This window comes from Mycetomoellerius zeteki, unplaced genomic scaffold (genome assembly GCF_001594055.1).
Source record: "Mycetomoellerius zeteki isolate Tzet28-1 unplaced genomic scaffold, Tzet1.0 scaffold47, whole genome shotgun sequence".
Lineage (NCBI taxonomy): Eukaryota > Metazoa > Arthropoda > Insecta > Hymenoptera > Formicidae > Mycetomoellerius > Mycetomoellerius zeteki.
The window spans coordinates 848,245-864,306 of NW_017257468.1; the positions used below are offsets into that span (position 1 = coordinate 848,245).

Here is a 16,062-nt window from a genome sequence, read left to right on the forward strand (position 1 = left end):
AAAAAAATGTTTATATCACTTACTTTCTGGTTCTGTTAAACTGTCGTAGTATGGCGCCAAAGCTTTGAATAATCTTTTTTCATCAACAAATGGAAGCAAAGCTACGCCTTGCCAAGCAAATTTCTTTCCGTTCAAGTCAATTTTAAAATCTTCTGGGTAAAAATCAATGATCTGAGATTTCTGTAAATAAATAAGTTAAAAATAACATATATCGAAAACAGTAATTTATTAAAAAATAATTTACTAAATTCTAATTCAATTGTGTATATAATAATTATTCTTTAGCATTTTATTTTATTCATATTTAATTATATTTATTCATATTTAATTTTATTTATCCATATTTAATCACTTTTTCTCTTTATTCCTTTTTATTTATAAAATAATTATATTTGCTTCTAATATCATTTCAAAAAAGTACTATTACCAAAAAATACTGAGAAGTCACTAATTTTAATTAGAATATATTGAGATAATGTATGTATTGTGCTTTGTATGTGCACTCATTATAAATTTATCTCGAAGAAGATAAAGCTCTTTTATTTGAATTATTTTTTTCTGATAAAACTAAAGCCCCTAGCAACAATACTTTATCAAATCGTTTTAATTTGAGAGATTGTTTAAAATGATTAATATCATTATTTTCATTTTTCAAATCATGATAAAGGATACGTACTGGATCCGTCATTAATTTCGCCCATGGTTTAGGTACATGTTTTCTACTAGCAGCAGGAAATACACCCATCAATTGTTCTAATGGACGAAACTGTAAAAAAAAACATTAATTACTCATTTAGAAGAAATGCTTGCATTTTACAAAGAATATGTAATACTTACTGGTACAGTACCCTTCTCAAATTCTGTAGAAAGACCGCCAATATTAATAAAGTCGCTTGCAAACGGCGCATAATGATATGGAAAATACCATCGCCACGATGCACAACCTTGATAATAATATCGTAAAACCCAACATAAACCTCGTACGTATTGTAAAGCGACGTTATTTCTACAAAGAAGTAGAACCAACATTAATATGAGATAACGTAGATACATCTTTTACAAAATAAATTCTATCATAAGAAATAAAAAAACAGAAATAAAAAATATTTACAAAATTAAAAAACACGTTTGTAAAAACATTTATAAAAATTATTCTATCTCCAGTCTTTATTACCTAAATGCGAGATTATCGGGAGATACATCGAATTTAGATTCATAGTATCGATCTTTAAAACCGTCCTCCCAAAGTCGCACCTCGTCGTGCGCCTGGTCATCTTCCGAGTCATTCGATGAGACCTCATCAATTTTACGTTTTTGCCCTTTATTGCCCGAATTCTAGTAACAAAATTAAGAACTCGAGATAAGTTATAAATATTACGTATATGTATTAAAAAACAGGTGCAAATATTTAAGAATATGGAATATTCATTGCTAAAAGAAACGAAATGGAATACCTCGGGTTTTAGCATGCTTTCTAAGGCGTTATTAGCGTTTGTATTATCAGCGGCATTCGTATTATAATTCCTACCCTGCATACGCATTTTATAAGCTTCATAACGTGCATTCTCTATAGGTTTTACCGTTTGTCCAAGGGCCTGTAAAAATTATAAATATATCTTAAAAATTGTATGTCACATTTTACTCACAGAATAACAAATGTTTAATAGATCTTTTCTTAGCAACATTCGATGAGCTATTAATTTTAATTTAAAAAATTTCAATTAAATCAATTTCAATAAAATTAATATCAATTTAGTTTCTTATAAATATAGTATGCATAATAAAATGAAAATCTTACAGTGGGTGCAAATTGACCTGCAGGAATCCACGTTGGTTTAAAGCTACTAATGATCTCGTTTCTCTTCTTTTTGTCTTTTTCACGTTGTTTAAAAGCCAATTCATTTTGTTGCCTCTTCTTAAAGATTTCATCTTCTGCGTCTCCAAGCTCTGACATAATCAATTGTACACGATCTAAATTAACATCGCCACTATCTGTCAAAAAACCCTGGAAATAATTTTAAAAATTACTTTCTATAAACAAATATTTGCTTTAGCAATAATATTAATATCTAATAGGCATTTTCATAAATTTATAGAATTTAAAGGTGAAATAAATTGATAATTATAAATGTACACACAAATGTATATACACAAGTAGAGAGAGATACAAAGATATTTAAACTTTTTTTAATAAGTCAGAAATAATTAACGAAGAAATTTAACATAAAAATAATTGTATATAATACAAAAATAAAATATGTACAAAATATATCTTAATTTTTTAAACAATATTTAACAATTATACAAAGTATATTACACACTAAAGAGTATAATTTTTTAATCAGAATTAATGAGGGTATAATTTTCTAATTATTAATTTTTTATCACACATCTTGCTTTGTAAAAAATATTACATACGCCGGTTTTATATACTGCTCTTTTATATAAAGCAACAAGTCTGTCAATTGCGCCTTCTCTAATCTCCAGAGAAGGGAGGTGAGGCAAAAAATCGTTTCCTACGAAGAAACACATAAACACCCAATCATCAACAGCTCGCTCAAAATCATATTTGAATGGTAGATTTGGCATATTCAATTCTCTTTCTAAATATTCTCTGAGAACATTTAATCGCACGAATATGAACTGGCATTCAGATCCATATGTGTTCTCCTCTGGCTTTTGGTTTGGTTCCGCGCCTGTACATTCACGCATTTCATGCCCTAACTGACCACATATATCGCACGGTTTTGGTTTATTCGGTTTAAATTCTTCACGAATAATAGTAAAATTAGGTTCGTGTGTAGCAAGACCTAACATGATTAAATCGGCATCCGCTCCGCATAAAACATGTTGCGTATTAGGATCGTGATCGGGTTGTGCTATAACACATTAAAAAAATATCGAAAATTGGTTATTTCTAGTGAAACGCTATAATCTATACATAAAATAATACTGTACACAAACACTTACCTCTTTGTCGCCGTATAAAATCCATTATTTTATGTTCTCCTTCGCCGGGAACATTAGCATCGCTTAATATTACTTTAATATTCCTCCAGCCTGGATCATTATTCAAGCGATCATGAATATAGTAATGTAAACATGACGATAATCTTGCCATAAACGGTGTGCCCTATAAATACGAAGTTTTTGATATACAGGGTGGGCCATTTTAATCCGTCCACGCGAATATCTCGTTAGGTAAGCAAGATAGCGAAAAATGTTCAGACAAAAGTTGTATAGTTTAGAGGAGGACATAAGATGATACCATTGGTTTTTCGCTATCTCGCTTACCTGACGAGATATTCGCGTGGACGGATTAAAATGGCCCGCCCTGTATACAGTACGTAACTTTATAGTCACCGATATATTTTTCTAACTTAATAACAATAATAAAAAATTCCATTTTATTTATTAAAAAGTATAAATATGTTTCAGACCTTAAATACATTTTATTTCGTTAAACAGACATTAATAATAACAATATAAACATAATTGATAATTTTGTTCATTGTAAAATTGATAGAATTGATAAGTATTTTTATACATATTCTATTCGTTACATATTCTATTATTATAATTTGATTACAAACCGGAGTAATACAATTACTATCGAAATGCTCTTCCTTCGGTTTTTCGGGAGGCAAGGATGCTCCTTTGAGGGTCAATTCGGAACGTATCCTTTCTATTTCATTAATCTTTTCTGTGGATTCTTTTGCTGCACGAAATCTTCGAGATCTTTGTTGATTCATTTTTGCTCTGGGCGCCTGTATAACAGCATGTTTTGTGGATATTATAATCTCATCAGTTTTCCTTTCCTTATATTTTATGTGCACAAATACTTACGACTCCATCAATTGCCATGTAAAGTAATTTCCTTGGTCTGACAATGCGAAATAATCTGTCAATACACTCGAAAATAGCCTCCATCATCTCATCTTCATCCTTGGGAGCTGGCCTTATATTTACACAAGTACATCACATAAACAATTCATCATAAACAGTGAAACCATTTACAACATTTTGTTTATACTTACTTATCCTCAGGATGCGTACAAGGATGTATTATACCATTCATATCAAGATACAAATTATCAAATTCTACCCCATTTGGATTCGGTTCTGCTGAATTCACAGGAATGCATACCCCGTCTGTAGATACCGACTATAAATATAAAGTATCAAAATTTTACTCTTATATACTACTGGATTTAAAATATCATTGAAATAATTTGACAAATTTTCATAGTGAAATTAATTCATCTTAAACATGAAACATTTATATGACTATTGATTAAAAAATATTTTACTTAAGATATAATCATCTTATATGTATGTATTTTGTGTTGAGTAAAACATTTGCAAGAACATTTAGTATTTTAATTAAGTAGTATTTTAAAAACTTTATATTTTAATTAAAAACTTAATTAAATATTAAGGCCCGTATTATCGATAAAAGCGCGCTTTTATCTCTGAAATTCTATAATATGCATAACATAAAGTATAGTATGTTAGCGCGTTAACATCATTGTAAGCACGTTCTGAATACAGGCCTGTATGTATATTGACCATATTGAAAACATTTGAATACGGATTAAAGAATCTATTGATCTTTTATTTATTTTAAATTATTAGAAATGACAAAAAATTAAATAATGTAATTCTAAAAACAAAACACATGTTACACAAATCTTTTAATTAAAAAAAAAAATCTTTTTTAACAAAACAGTTAAAAATCTTTATAACTATGCAAATTATTGGCTGCGTTCAGCAGAGAAAACTAATCAGTTTGTGCTTAATGATTCTTTAATACGATTGGTTTTTACACTTAGATTTTGCGAAGAACCAATCATGTTAAAGAATCACTAAGCGCTAACTGATTAATTTTCTTTGCTGAACGAAGCCAATGTAACATAATTTTCAGCAACAAGAAAATCTTCAACAAGAGAAAATCTAAGGGAAAATAATTTAAATATACACAAAATGACTAAAACTTTAATTTCCTAGATATTAAATTTGACAAATAGAACGAAATAAAGGATTATAATAATCATTCTAGAAAGTATCAGAAATTTATTGTGAGCTTAACTAAAATACAATATATGCACATAATTAAAAAATTTGCGCAATCTATAAGTGCAGTGATTTGTCGCAAGGATTATATCTCAGGAAGCAAGATGTAAACGTGGATAAAATGTAAATACAAATGACAAATATGTAAAACGGAGGAAAACTTATTAACAATCTAACCTACCTTCTGTTCGATGCACTCCACAATTACGGAGGGATATTTGCGGCTTAACCAACGAAAAAATGCTGGGACACCCATCGCTCGTTCGTAATTTGCTTGACAGTATTATGAAAATTTATAATTACAGTCACAGCACTATTGTGTCATATTAAATCAACTACGTCAACCAGCAACAACGCGTACGTTTAACCTAAATATGGAATAGGTTAGAGTTATTACGCTTGGCTAATCATGAATTAATATTATACATGATACGAAACACGAGATTTGATGACACTCGGCTTTTGGCGCCACTTGTGGAAATCTAGTGCAACACTGGTGCACCCTGAGTGCAATTGAACGCAAATCAATTCACATATTTTCAGTATTAATAAATAATTTAATTACTTTTAATTACATATTCTTTATTGTCATAATAACTTCATAACCTTAAAAGAATTTATTTATTTATTAACATTAAAAATATGTAAATCAATTACACTCAATTGTACCAGTGTTACACTAGTTTTCCTAGTAGAAAAAGCTATGACACATTTTCAAATTTTTTGTAATTTCATTGATTCATTCAGCAGAAAAAATTGGAGAAAACTGATGTGAATGGAATTCATAGACGTTGTTCAAGTTTCGAGATATGAGTTTAAATTATATAGTTATATAGATCAAATTTTTTTATTCATATCCCTTGATACTTTTAAAATTATAATTTGAAAAAAGGTCTCTTATTATATTTTTATACATTATTAAATGATAATTTAATTAATACTTTTTCTTTGGATATATATTTGAATTCATTTATATCTGAAGAAATAATAACCTTCATGGTAACAAGAAACTGTAATTTACAATTTCTTTTGTTTTTCATACAGATTTGTAGTTAATTAATTCCCATAACTATTTGTATTTTTTCTTTTATTCTAGAGAAGGACATTTTATTCTATATGGGGAAAACGAAATGAATGGAAAAATACGAAATGCGTGTTCCGTCGGTAACTCCAGTATCCAACTTAAGTTGGTATTTAAGATGTCATAAACTAATCAGAAGTCAATAATAGTTCGTTCTTATTTCAAGACTATCTCAAATAATAGGTCTGTTGCTTGAATTCGCAATTTATTTAAACGTTGAAAAAAAAAAGCGAAAATGCTAAATGCAAAGAGTGCAAGCAACGCGAAAATATCTAATAATAACAAAGTATAAATAAATAATAATAAAATAAATATAAATAATAATAAAATTTCTTCGTAGTTAATCTAAAATATATGGCGAATTAATAAAGAATTGTCCAATAAACTCTTGAGAAACTTCAAAGTGGATGCGCTTTCATCGTTCTCAAAATTCACAATAAATCGTATCTAAGTATTCGTGTATACCATGATTCAAATACATGTGTGTTCCAAAAATATATGTCGTCCCATCTTCGAGTGCAACAGGTATGTTGTATGATTAAATATTAAATTGAGAAATAAATCAAATACTAATACGTAAGTAATTAATAAAAATAGAGTAAAATTATTTCTCCTCGTCGCTAATTCGTAAATCTTACTATTATTTGCGATATTATTGAGCAGGATTTCTCAAAAACAATATTTTTGAAGGTTAGGAAATCAAATACTAATACGTAAGTAATTAATAAAAATAGAGTAAAATTATTTCTCCTCGTCGCTAATTCGTAAATCTTACTATTATTTGCGATATTATTGAGCAGGATTTCTCAAAAACAATATTTTTGAAGGTTAGGGAATCTATCGTACCGACAGAATAAGCGCGCGAATGTAATTATATTGTTGTGATTGAAAATATGATTTTTATATTATGTTAATAATACATTAAAATTTTACATATCATAATTTTTCAAGTTATAGAATTCTTCTGTCTTACTAACAAATAAATTTATGATCTATATTCTATTAAAACGAAACAACCTTGCATGAGTTGATCCATTTTTTATTCATTAAAGAAATTATATAATATTACACAATTACAAGCTTACTCCTTTGCTAATTTTATCACAATTCCATTGTCATTAGATTTCTTGTTGCTTTAATTAGATGAAAATCTTCTATTAAAATTTATAATATGCTATAAAAATTTTAATATTGTAGAAATTTTTATATTTGCATTTATCAACAACTGTCTTATTTTTAGTTTTATATTTATTTTAACTTGCTTATTTATATAAATTAAATTACTAGAAAATAATAGAATTTCTTTTACAATTAGTTATATTAAACAAGATTTATCACAAAACAATTTTATATATAAAGACTTTTTTTCTTAAAACTTTAAAATATTATAATTGATACCACCTTTATTTTTTTTAGATTGTTTAACTTTTGTTGTTTACTTTCTTATCTTTTAATTTCAATTAGAATGCCAGTAGACCAGATTCAGTATTCTGAAAAGTACAATGATGATAGATATGAATACAGGTAAGAATTTGGATTACGAATCATATCTAAAAGTACTCAGACAACAAAAAATTTAAAATTGAAACATAAGACGTCTTAAAAATATCCTTTAAAATGGATCCTTTAAGACATCTTATGATTTGTTTTTAAACATGTATGTTGTCTGAGTAATGAGTTGTAAAAATTAGTTTTATAATTATTTAAATATTATCAACTTTTATATATATATTATATTGCAGTTATGTTTTTCTTTTTATAATTTAAATTATGTTATACTATTTGTGTAAAATATATCTTATGATAATCATTTTTGGCAAATTTAACTTTAAAATTATACTGATTTTTTATAAAATTGGATATGAATACAGAAATTTAAATAGAAGAGATTCTCTTTTTAGAGATTTTCAATCAAAAAGACTATTTTCTTATATATAATTGAAACTATATAAAAGACTTTAAACTACTTTAAGTTTTCATAAATATAATCCAATACAGTTGAACTCAAGTTAATATCAGTATAAATAAAGTCATATAATTTCAATTAAAAATTATGTGTAGGCATGTAATACTGCCAGTTGATATAGCCAGGCATGTTCCAAAGACTCATCTCATGACGGAAACCGAATGGAGAAATTTAGGAGTTCAACAGAGTCCTGGATGGGTTCATTATATGATGCATGGACCAGGTACGACTTTATAAATGAAAATTGTTTAGGAAAATATGTGTGTACATGAATTATAATCAGCATCATTTATTAATATAATCTAAAATTTTTTTCAGAGCCACATGTTCTATTATTTCGCAGAATGAGAACTGATCTTGTAACAGCACCTAGATGTACCACTTTACAAGGAGAGCCTATTACTTGTTATAATTGAATTTAATGTGATAATCTAGTATGAGATGATATGAATGGAAATAAGATATGTTGTATAAGATTATATTCTACTATATTTATAAGTATTTATTAATAGTTAAAGATTATAAGCATCAGAATGTTATGTTTTATCGTCCCCATCTACATCTTTCACATATAAAGTATAAAAAAATATCTTCCAATTATCTATCAAATATCGTTGACTTCTCTAAATGAGCCCTTTTAAAAAACAGGTAATTATTTGTGTAATATCTAATAATTTTATGTAAAAAATTTGCAACATCTTTTCTTCAATAAATTTTAGAAAGCAGACAGATTATAAAAGTTTTTCGCGATATTCCCAAATTTGTATCCAAGTGTTGCAAATTTCATATATGTCACATAACACAAAAGAACTTTAGTCGAAAGAAAAAAGCTAATTGGAGATAGAAGACAATTTTGAGAAGAGAGGAATATTGAATAAGAAGCAAATTCAATTAGCTATAAATTTATTGATGAGCTTATTGCTGGAAGATTGCGTGATGAATCTGGGGTACTCTGCATTTAAAATGTTAATTATTTCAAGCGTATATTTTCTTTCTTCGGAACTTTGCTGCTTCGCGTGTCTGCGCGCAGCACGCGATGAATAATTATAAAGTCTATTTATCTATTAGCTAAGTTTTTCGTACTTTGAGAAGTTTATATATTAGAACATTCCTTCTAACAAGAAGTCACGCATTGCTACCCGTTTATAATAATTTTTAATATAACAATTTTTTATAAATCTTTATATTAGATTTCGAAGTGTTATAATGTAATACTTGCTTATAAAATTGAATTAACTTTGCATAATTTGGAGAACAAAGGGCAGAAGATTACCTTAATAAATTGATACCAAAACTAAAATATATTCATAAATACGTTTCATTATAATTAAAATTTTAATGTTTTATTATTTATGTTGTGACTAACTATTTGTGAGTTCGATAAAATTATTATGATTTGGAGAACGAGATTGTATATTTGTGAAAAAGTTTTGTGCCTTTTTAGCATACAGTCTGCATTATTACAATTAAATCATATACAAGATGAATCTAAAGAGCTATTACAAAATTTATTTAAGTATGTGATTGTCCAAGATTTATTTCCACAGAATTGTGATAGAACGATAATCGGTCAATATTATATGCAGATCGCGTGCGTTTCTTCCGCTAAATGACACAAATAATCGAGCAAGGACTATAACAATGGATTGATAGGAAACATTCACGAAAGCATGCGAGCCATTTAATGGTTTTTCCGTTAGTAATCAGAGATGCAATGTGTGGTAGTGTGTAAAGAATAAGAATTGTCGTGTTATCCTTCCTTATTATCCCTTTCTCTGACTTCCTTATCGATTATTTCTTAATATTGCGGGTAGGGAGAGAGCACAAAAAGTATGGATGAGAAAGTTTTGTTGTAAGTTAAGAATTTAAGACGCTAGAGGCAACCATATCCGATTGGAACGATGGCTCTTGTACATTTTGTCGCGGTGTAGCGGTTCACCGATGTTTGAAGTCTGATCTACGTATTAATTAAAAGTGAAAAGAAATTGAATAATTATTGTTAATGAAATCAAATATTTCTTTGTAATTCTCAACCATGTATAAGTGACATCACAGTGAGTATATTTTTTGGCATTTATTGCCTATGTGTTTCTTGCTGAAATGTCAATTAAAACTGAAAAGCTCTACTTTTGCTCGTATATTTTTTTAGACTCTTGTAAATTTTTAATTAAATTTAAAATTTTCGAATTTGTGAGTTTTGATAATGTTTATTACATTAATGTTTATAACAAAAACTTGACTATTAGTGTTAATTTAATGTCGATTACCTTGTATTTTGATTTTAAAATGATTTTTAGAAAGCGATTTTATTGTTTTGAACGATATTTCTTACCCAGACAGCACACAATATTTATAAAATATTTACAATATATTTATAAATATTTATAAGATTTATTTTAAATATTTTGTAAATATTTTTTGTGAGCTTTATATAAAATATGTATGAAATGTCTATATAACATTTCAAAAAATGAATATTTATAAATATTTGTCATAAATATTTTGTGCTGTCTGGGTAAATCCTACATTAATATTTATTTATTGATTGAGTGGTTTCTAAACTTTAATATTGAAACAGATGTTTTAGGTAAAGAGACGATATGGTTCATCACCCAAAAGGACAATCAGCAGTACGACGAGACTCTTTTATACGAAACACTCTTTTAGTAAATGAAGCAATCATTCATGTGAAAAATGGAAGTTACAATAAGGCCATATTTTTGTACAATCAAGTAAGTTTGAAATTTATTATTAAGAAAAGCTGATTATATAAACTAAAAGATTACTATTAAAATATATTTCTGTATCGTACAAAAGTTTATAAATGAAATAAAATGTTTAATTGTTAAAAAATATATAAGAGGTGTCAAGAATATTGTATTAGAGAGGAAATTATTTTTATACTTAGATGTGAACTAATATATTTTTAAATAGAATGTTTAATATATTTTTTCTACTTTGGGGGATATGAAAAAAAGAGAAAAAAGTATTCAAATAGAAATATAGAAATCTTGACGAATTTCAATTAATAGCCCCCCTGATATATTATTTTTATGGTCTTAGATTACACAAATCATTAATATTTATTATAAATATTATGAAATATTTAAACATAATAATAAATATTTATAAATATTTTGTGCTGTTTGGGATATTGTTGGAATAATTTGTGCTGTAATATGGAAGCTATCTTAAGAATCCGAATTTTTTTTTAGACATATTTACAAAAGACTTCTTTGTGGTAGACTGAAAAATGCTTATAAAGGGTGTGTTTGCTAAAAAAATATAAAAAAAAGATATATCTTACGATCACACACATACACACGATCTCTTTATCTTTAAGAGGCTGTATTATAATGAAATTCACTGCCACACAATGCTGAAAATCTAGTGTCACGTAACGTAAACTATAAATTTTTAGGCTGGCAGTGAATTTTGGAAAACAGCCAAATAAGTAAATGAAAAAAAGTAATCAAACTTTGGCGATCTCAAGAATGTTCTATATGTATATTCAAATATACAGAGTGTTCTTGTTCTTTTTTTACGTTTCTGAATCTCGCAAGGGTAGAATTAGCATATTTGACTTGCTAGTGTTGTTATTCGTTTCTAAGGAAACGAATCACCTATTTTAAGGTGTCGACAACCACACGTATCTTGGCACGTAGGCGAGAATCATCCGTTCGCGTTTCTTATGTGAGAATTCCTCGATTTCTGCTGTTGTATGTAAAGTAAAAACATATGAAGGAACTGAGAGTATTGTAAAGTAGATCATTGTAAATTCTTATTGTACAATATTATAATATAATCGAGTAAAAATATTGTTAAAATCGACGAGTGAAGATGAGCGATGTACCGCAAGTCGTCGCTGAGAACGCAATGTCTGCGAGTGCGGTGGAGCATCACGTTATGGACATCCTGAATCCTGGCTTGCACCACCATGACCTGCTGCAAAGCTACGTGCGTGTGGAAGTCTGCTCCGATTCGAAGCAGGATCCTGAAGAGTTTGAAGAACCATGTAAAGAAGTTCGTTCGAGTAAACATCTAACAGCATTGAGCGGTGACAAAGCTCGTTATGCTAAAGGGAAGAAGGGTAACGATAGGAAGGAAAAACAGGGGCCTGACACCGCTATCGAGTCGGAGATGAGAATACAGAAGTCGAAAAGAAAGTGACGCCAGCGTGACGGCGAAGGTCGTCGACAGGAAGAGGTGTACACCGATAAGGATCGTGCAGCTGCTGTGAACATGGGTACCACAGACATAAAGCAGTCTCTGAAGATAAAGCAACGCCAGGATCGCAGCAAGAGTCTGCAAATTCCGGAGGAAACCGAGCCCGGAGCGTTGCTGACGCTTGGTCTACGCGAGATGCGCTTTGGCGACGTTAATGTCGCTGTTAATTGCATTAATAAGGTTTCTCGCTTGCCTCGTTATACGATCTTGTTAATTCTTGGCGGGCACAATCGATGAGAGCGATTTATGTCTTCCGTGCATGGTCGTGCATGCGCGCATGAATAAACGTGACCCTCCGTAATAAGCGAATAAATCGATCCTAACGATTTATATTACAAGATTGAAACGGACGTAGTAATTGCGGGCATTATTATCGATTTCGAAAGAAATATTGTCTCAGAATTTTTCATGTAAATGAAATATTCTAAGATTTTTTATTTTAGAATTTCTAAAAATACTTTTCCTTATTTTATAAAATTTTATCAGAAATTATAGAATGAAAAAATCTTAGAATATTTCAGAATACATACACATATAGAAGAATTCTGGAAAGGATATATAAAGATATATTTCTCAGTAGGTACCTCTAAAATGTTCCAATTTGTATAAATTTTCTTAAAAAATCATAAAATTATCCATTATTTTAATTTTTTAAAAATTCTGAAATTTACTTAAAAATTATGAAAAATTCTAAGAAAAATTTTCTCTGGAGCTAATATAAAAGAAAAGATCAGATATATTGAACACACATAAAGAAGTTTCAGATTAACAAAATATCCATAATATTTCTCATAAAGTTTAATGTCCATAAAGCTCAAAATATTTCTACTGTACTTATTATAGTTGCAGTATTGTAATAAAAAAATATGGCAAAAAGATTATTGCAATATAATCTTCGACGATGAATGGCAGCTATATAAGTAAAATAATATCATAAATATGTTCATATAATTTGTATTTAATACTAGAAGATATTTATATGACATAATAAAATAGATTTTTCTATTTTTCTTTAAATTACATAAACATTTGTTACATTTCAAAGATATTAAAAATAAGATGAAAAAAATATTTAGAATTGAATGTACATTTAAAAATATATATGAAAAAAAATTTACAATGTTTATAATTACTATAAATAATAACTATATCTTTGTGTTCTAACAATATTATTAAAGCTTTAATCATTTCAATAAAGACATTACATAAGAATTTATTCTGGCAGGCATTGGAGTTAAATCCGAACGACAAGAACGCCTTGATAGCGCGGAGCAAATGTCATCTTTTACTGGGTGATCCGCAAAAAGCCCTGGACGATGCTGAAGCGGCTTTACGATTAAATCCTAAGGATTCTAGCAAGTCCAAGGCGGTCTACTGCAAGGCGGAAGCTCTCTATCATCTCGGCGACTTCGAAATGAGTTTGGTGTATTATTACCGTGGGATGAGGATTCGTCCGGAATTCGGCGAATTTCGCCTTGGTGTCCAAAAAGCAAAAGATGCGATACGGAATGTGTTACGTAAGAATTAACAACGCTCGTTATTTTTTTTGAACATATTGATCCTTAATTATCCTAATAATACATGTATATGATAATACACTGCAATATGTAAAAAGAAATGTATGCGTTATAAAATGAATTTTATGAAAGTCGGTAATTTTACAGTTTACCTTGTGATTTATTTGTTGAAACATTGTTAGAACATTCAATGAAAAAGTAGATATTCAAGCAACTGTATGTAAATTATTCCTTTTTATTAAATTTAATTTTATGAATGGAATTATTAATTCAATTTTTTAATAAAAAAGAGTGAAATTATATATATAATCGAGTTTTAATTATTTTCTGTAGTGCATTTATAAGTAATTATACAAGTAATCTCATTTATCATGTTAAATTAATTAATTAGACGTTTTATTGATCTTATTCCCTTTTATTAACTTTAATTCTTTTGAAACAGAGTTATTAATTTTTTTAAATAAAAGTAAATTCTCATATTTTTTTAAAATAAAAGTAAGGCTGAATAGTCGAATCTTCTGATCTGTTAAGATAATTATATAAATAATCACTAGTTTATCGCGTTAAAGTTAATTTAAAAAATATTAATTTTTTTCCTTTTAATTTTGATTTTTTCAACGGAATATTGGGTTAAGGAAAAAGTCTTTTTACAAGTTAGAGAATAATTGAAACATATTTTTTTAATTGTTTACAAACCTTTAATTAAACCAAATACGTATATGCCGTTTTGATCGATGATCTTTTGTCATTTTTCGGGTAGAGCCATTTATTCCATCAGTGTAGAACTTCTGTGATTTTTCAGTAAAAAATCGAGATAAATGCTTTTCGCAGGCCAGCATCACCTTCTTTGTCGTCAATGTTATTCACTTTTCATCGCCCGTTATCAATCTTTTCAGAAAAGGCTTGATTTCGTTTCGTTTCAGCAGTAATTCGCAAATGGAAATTCAATCCATTCAATTTTTTATCGTCAAATCACGTACCTAAACATCGAGCTTATTGTATCGAGCTTTTTGTATCCAATCTTACGCAAGTATACTCCAAAACGGTTTTATGATCAATGTTTAGCTCCTTCAATCAGAAATTGGTGAAAGACCCAGACAGCACAGAATATTTATGATAAATATTTATTAATATTCATTTTTTGAAATGTTATACAGATATTTCATACATATTTTATATAAAGCTTTATTCGAAATATTATTAAAATATAGACTAAACATTTTATGTAATATTTATGATAAATATAAATAAATATTTCTAATAAGTATTTTTTACTTAAAATATTTATAAATATTTTATAAATATTGTGTGCTGTCTGGGCAGGTCCTGAGAAGCTGGGCTAATACGTCACACAATAGCACGTAAAAAATCGACCAAAACTCTCATCTGTCGGCTATATGTAAAAAGACTTTTTTCCTATCCTTTTATATATATATATTAATTTTTTTTAATAAGAATGAATCTAATTTTTTTATTCCGCATTAGATCGTATAGATAATCACTAGTTACCGCGCATAGATAAATAATACTATGATATAATTATACGTGATTTACCGACGTGTTATTTTGTAAGCATTTTCATTTCTGAAGTCGATACAGATGTCGTATCAGGATTTTGGGGGGAATCCATAGACGTTGCTCAAGATTCGAGATGATCTTAAGTTAGTGCATGAACCAATCAGAGATCGGTATTCATAGTCAGTTTTTATATTCAAGATCATCTCAAATTCAGTCTTGAGGTGTTACGAACCAATAAGAGAGCCACATTAGCGTATTAAGACATTACTTAAGACGGTCTTGAAATAAGAATCGACTATGAATACCGACCAGAGAGCCGTATTAGCATCTTAAGACATTGCTTGAGATTAAGATCGGACTATGGATTCCGTCCTTTGTGTCCTAAGGCCTGTTCTTTTTGGCTGAACTTTTGCACTAGTTCATCTTTCTTCCTTTTCTCTCCAAGAGGAAAGAAGAAAAAGAAAGATGAATTGATGAAAAAGTTCAACCAAAAAGAACAGGCCTCTAGAGATCCTATAATCAAAGTTTGGCGAAAGCGGGCACAACTTCTGATTGGTTCTCTACCTTGGTCCACTCGGTATTCTTCGGATAGCTTCGTACATTGTCGGAAAATCAGTGCGAAGAATAGAAAACGATATGCTGGATTCACACTGCATCCGATTTTCGTCGTACGACGCTCA

The 16,062-nt window shown here is 28.7% G+C and overlaps 3 protein-coding genes across 4 annotated transcripts in view; 2 read left to right on the plus strand and 1 right to left on the minus strand.

The window, feature by feature from the left end:
- The window catches only part of Rat1 (5'-3' exoribonuclease 2 Rat1), a 36,552-nt gene extending 31,093 nt beyond the window's left edge, over positions 1-5,459 (minus strand). Inside the window, exons 1-12 of the mRNA XM_018454949.1 lie at positions 5,255-5,459; positions 4,038-4,165; positions 3,847-3,958; positions 3,594-3,767; positions 2,971-3,133; positions 2,419-2,879; positions 1,799-2,005; positions 1,455-1,595; positions 1,175-1,335; positions 838-1,006; positions 677-766; positions 24-180 (exon numbers count right to left, since the gene is read on the minus strand). Of these exons, the coding sequence (XP_018310451.1) occupies positions 24-180; positions 677-766; positions 838-1,006; positions 1,175-1,335; positions 1,455-1,595; positions 1,799-2,005; positions 2,419-2,879; positions 2,971-3,133; positions 3,594-3,767; positions 3,847-3,958; positions 4,038-4,165; positions 5,255-5,329 (2,038 nt within the window). The 5' untranslated portion in view covers positions 5,330-5,459. The remainder of the gene's footprint in view (positions 1-23; positions 181-676; positions 767-837; positions 1,007-1,174; positions 1,336-1,454; positions 1,596-1,798; positions 2,006-2,418; positions 2,880-2,970; positions 3,134-3,593; positions 3,768-3,846; positions 3,959-4,037; positions 4,166-5,254) is intronic.
- Positions 5,460-6,650: 1,191 nt separating this feature from the next.
- LOC108727076 (cyclin-dependent kinases regulatory subunit) lies at positions 6,651-8,536 on the plus strand. Its single transcript, XM_018454993.1, has 4 exons — positions 6,651-6,679; positions 7,619-7,678; positions 8,216-8,343; positions 8,439-8,536. Exons 2-4 carry the CDS (start codon positions 7,620-7,622, stop codon positions 8,534-8,536), a joined length of 285 nt encoding a protein of 94 aa, XP_018310495.1. The 5' UTR covers positions 6,651-6,679; position 7,619.
- Positions 8,537-10,704: 2,168 nt separating this feature from the next.
- On the plus strand, positions 10,705-13,875 carry LOC108727074 (tetratricopeptide repeat protein 25). Of its 2 annotated transcripts, none has more exons than XM_018454991.1 (2): positions 10,705-10,852; positions 13,573-13,875. In XM_018454991.1, the coding sequence occupies exons 1-2, from the start codon at positions 10,721-10,723 to the stop codon at positions 13,873-13,875; spliced, it is 435 nt and encodes a 144-aa protein (XP_018310493.1). In that variant the 5' UTR covers positions 10,705-10,720. The 2 variants fall into 2 exon arrangements, with proteins under 2 accessions (XP_018310493.1, XP_018310492.1); XM_018454990.1 differs by lacking the exon at positions 10,705-10,852 and adding an exon at positions 12,326-12,527.
- Positions 13,876-16,062: the final 2,187 nt, after the last annotated feature.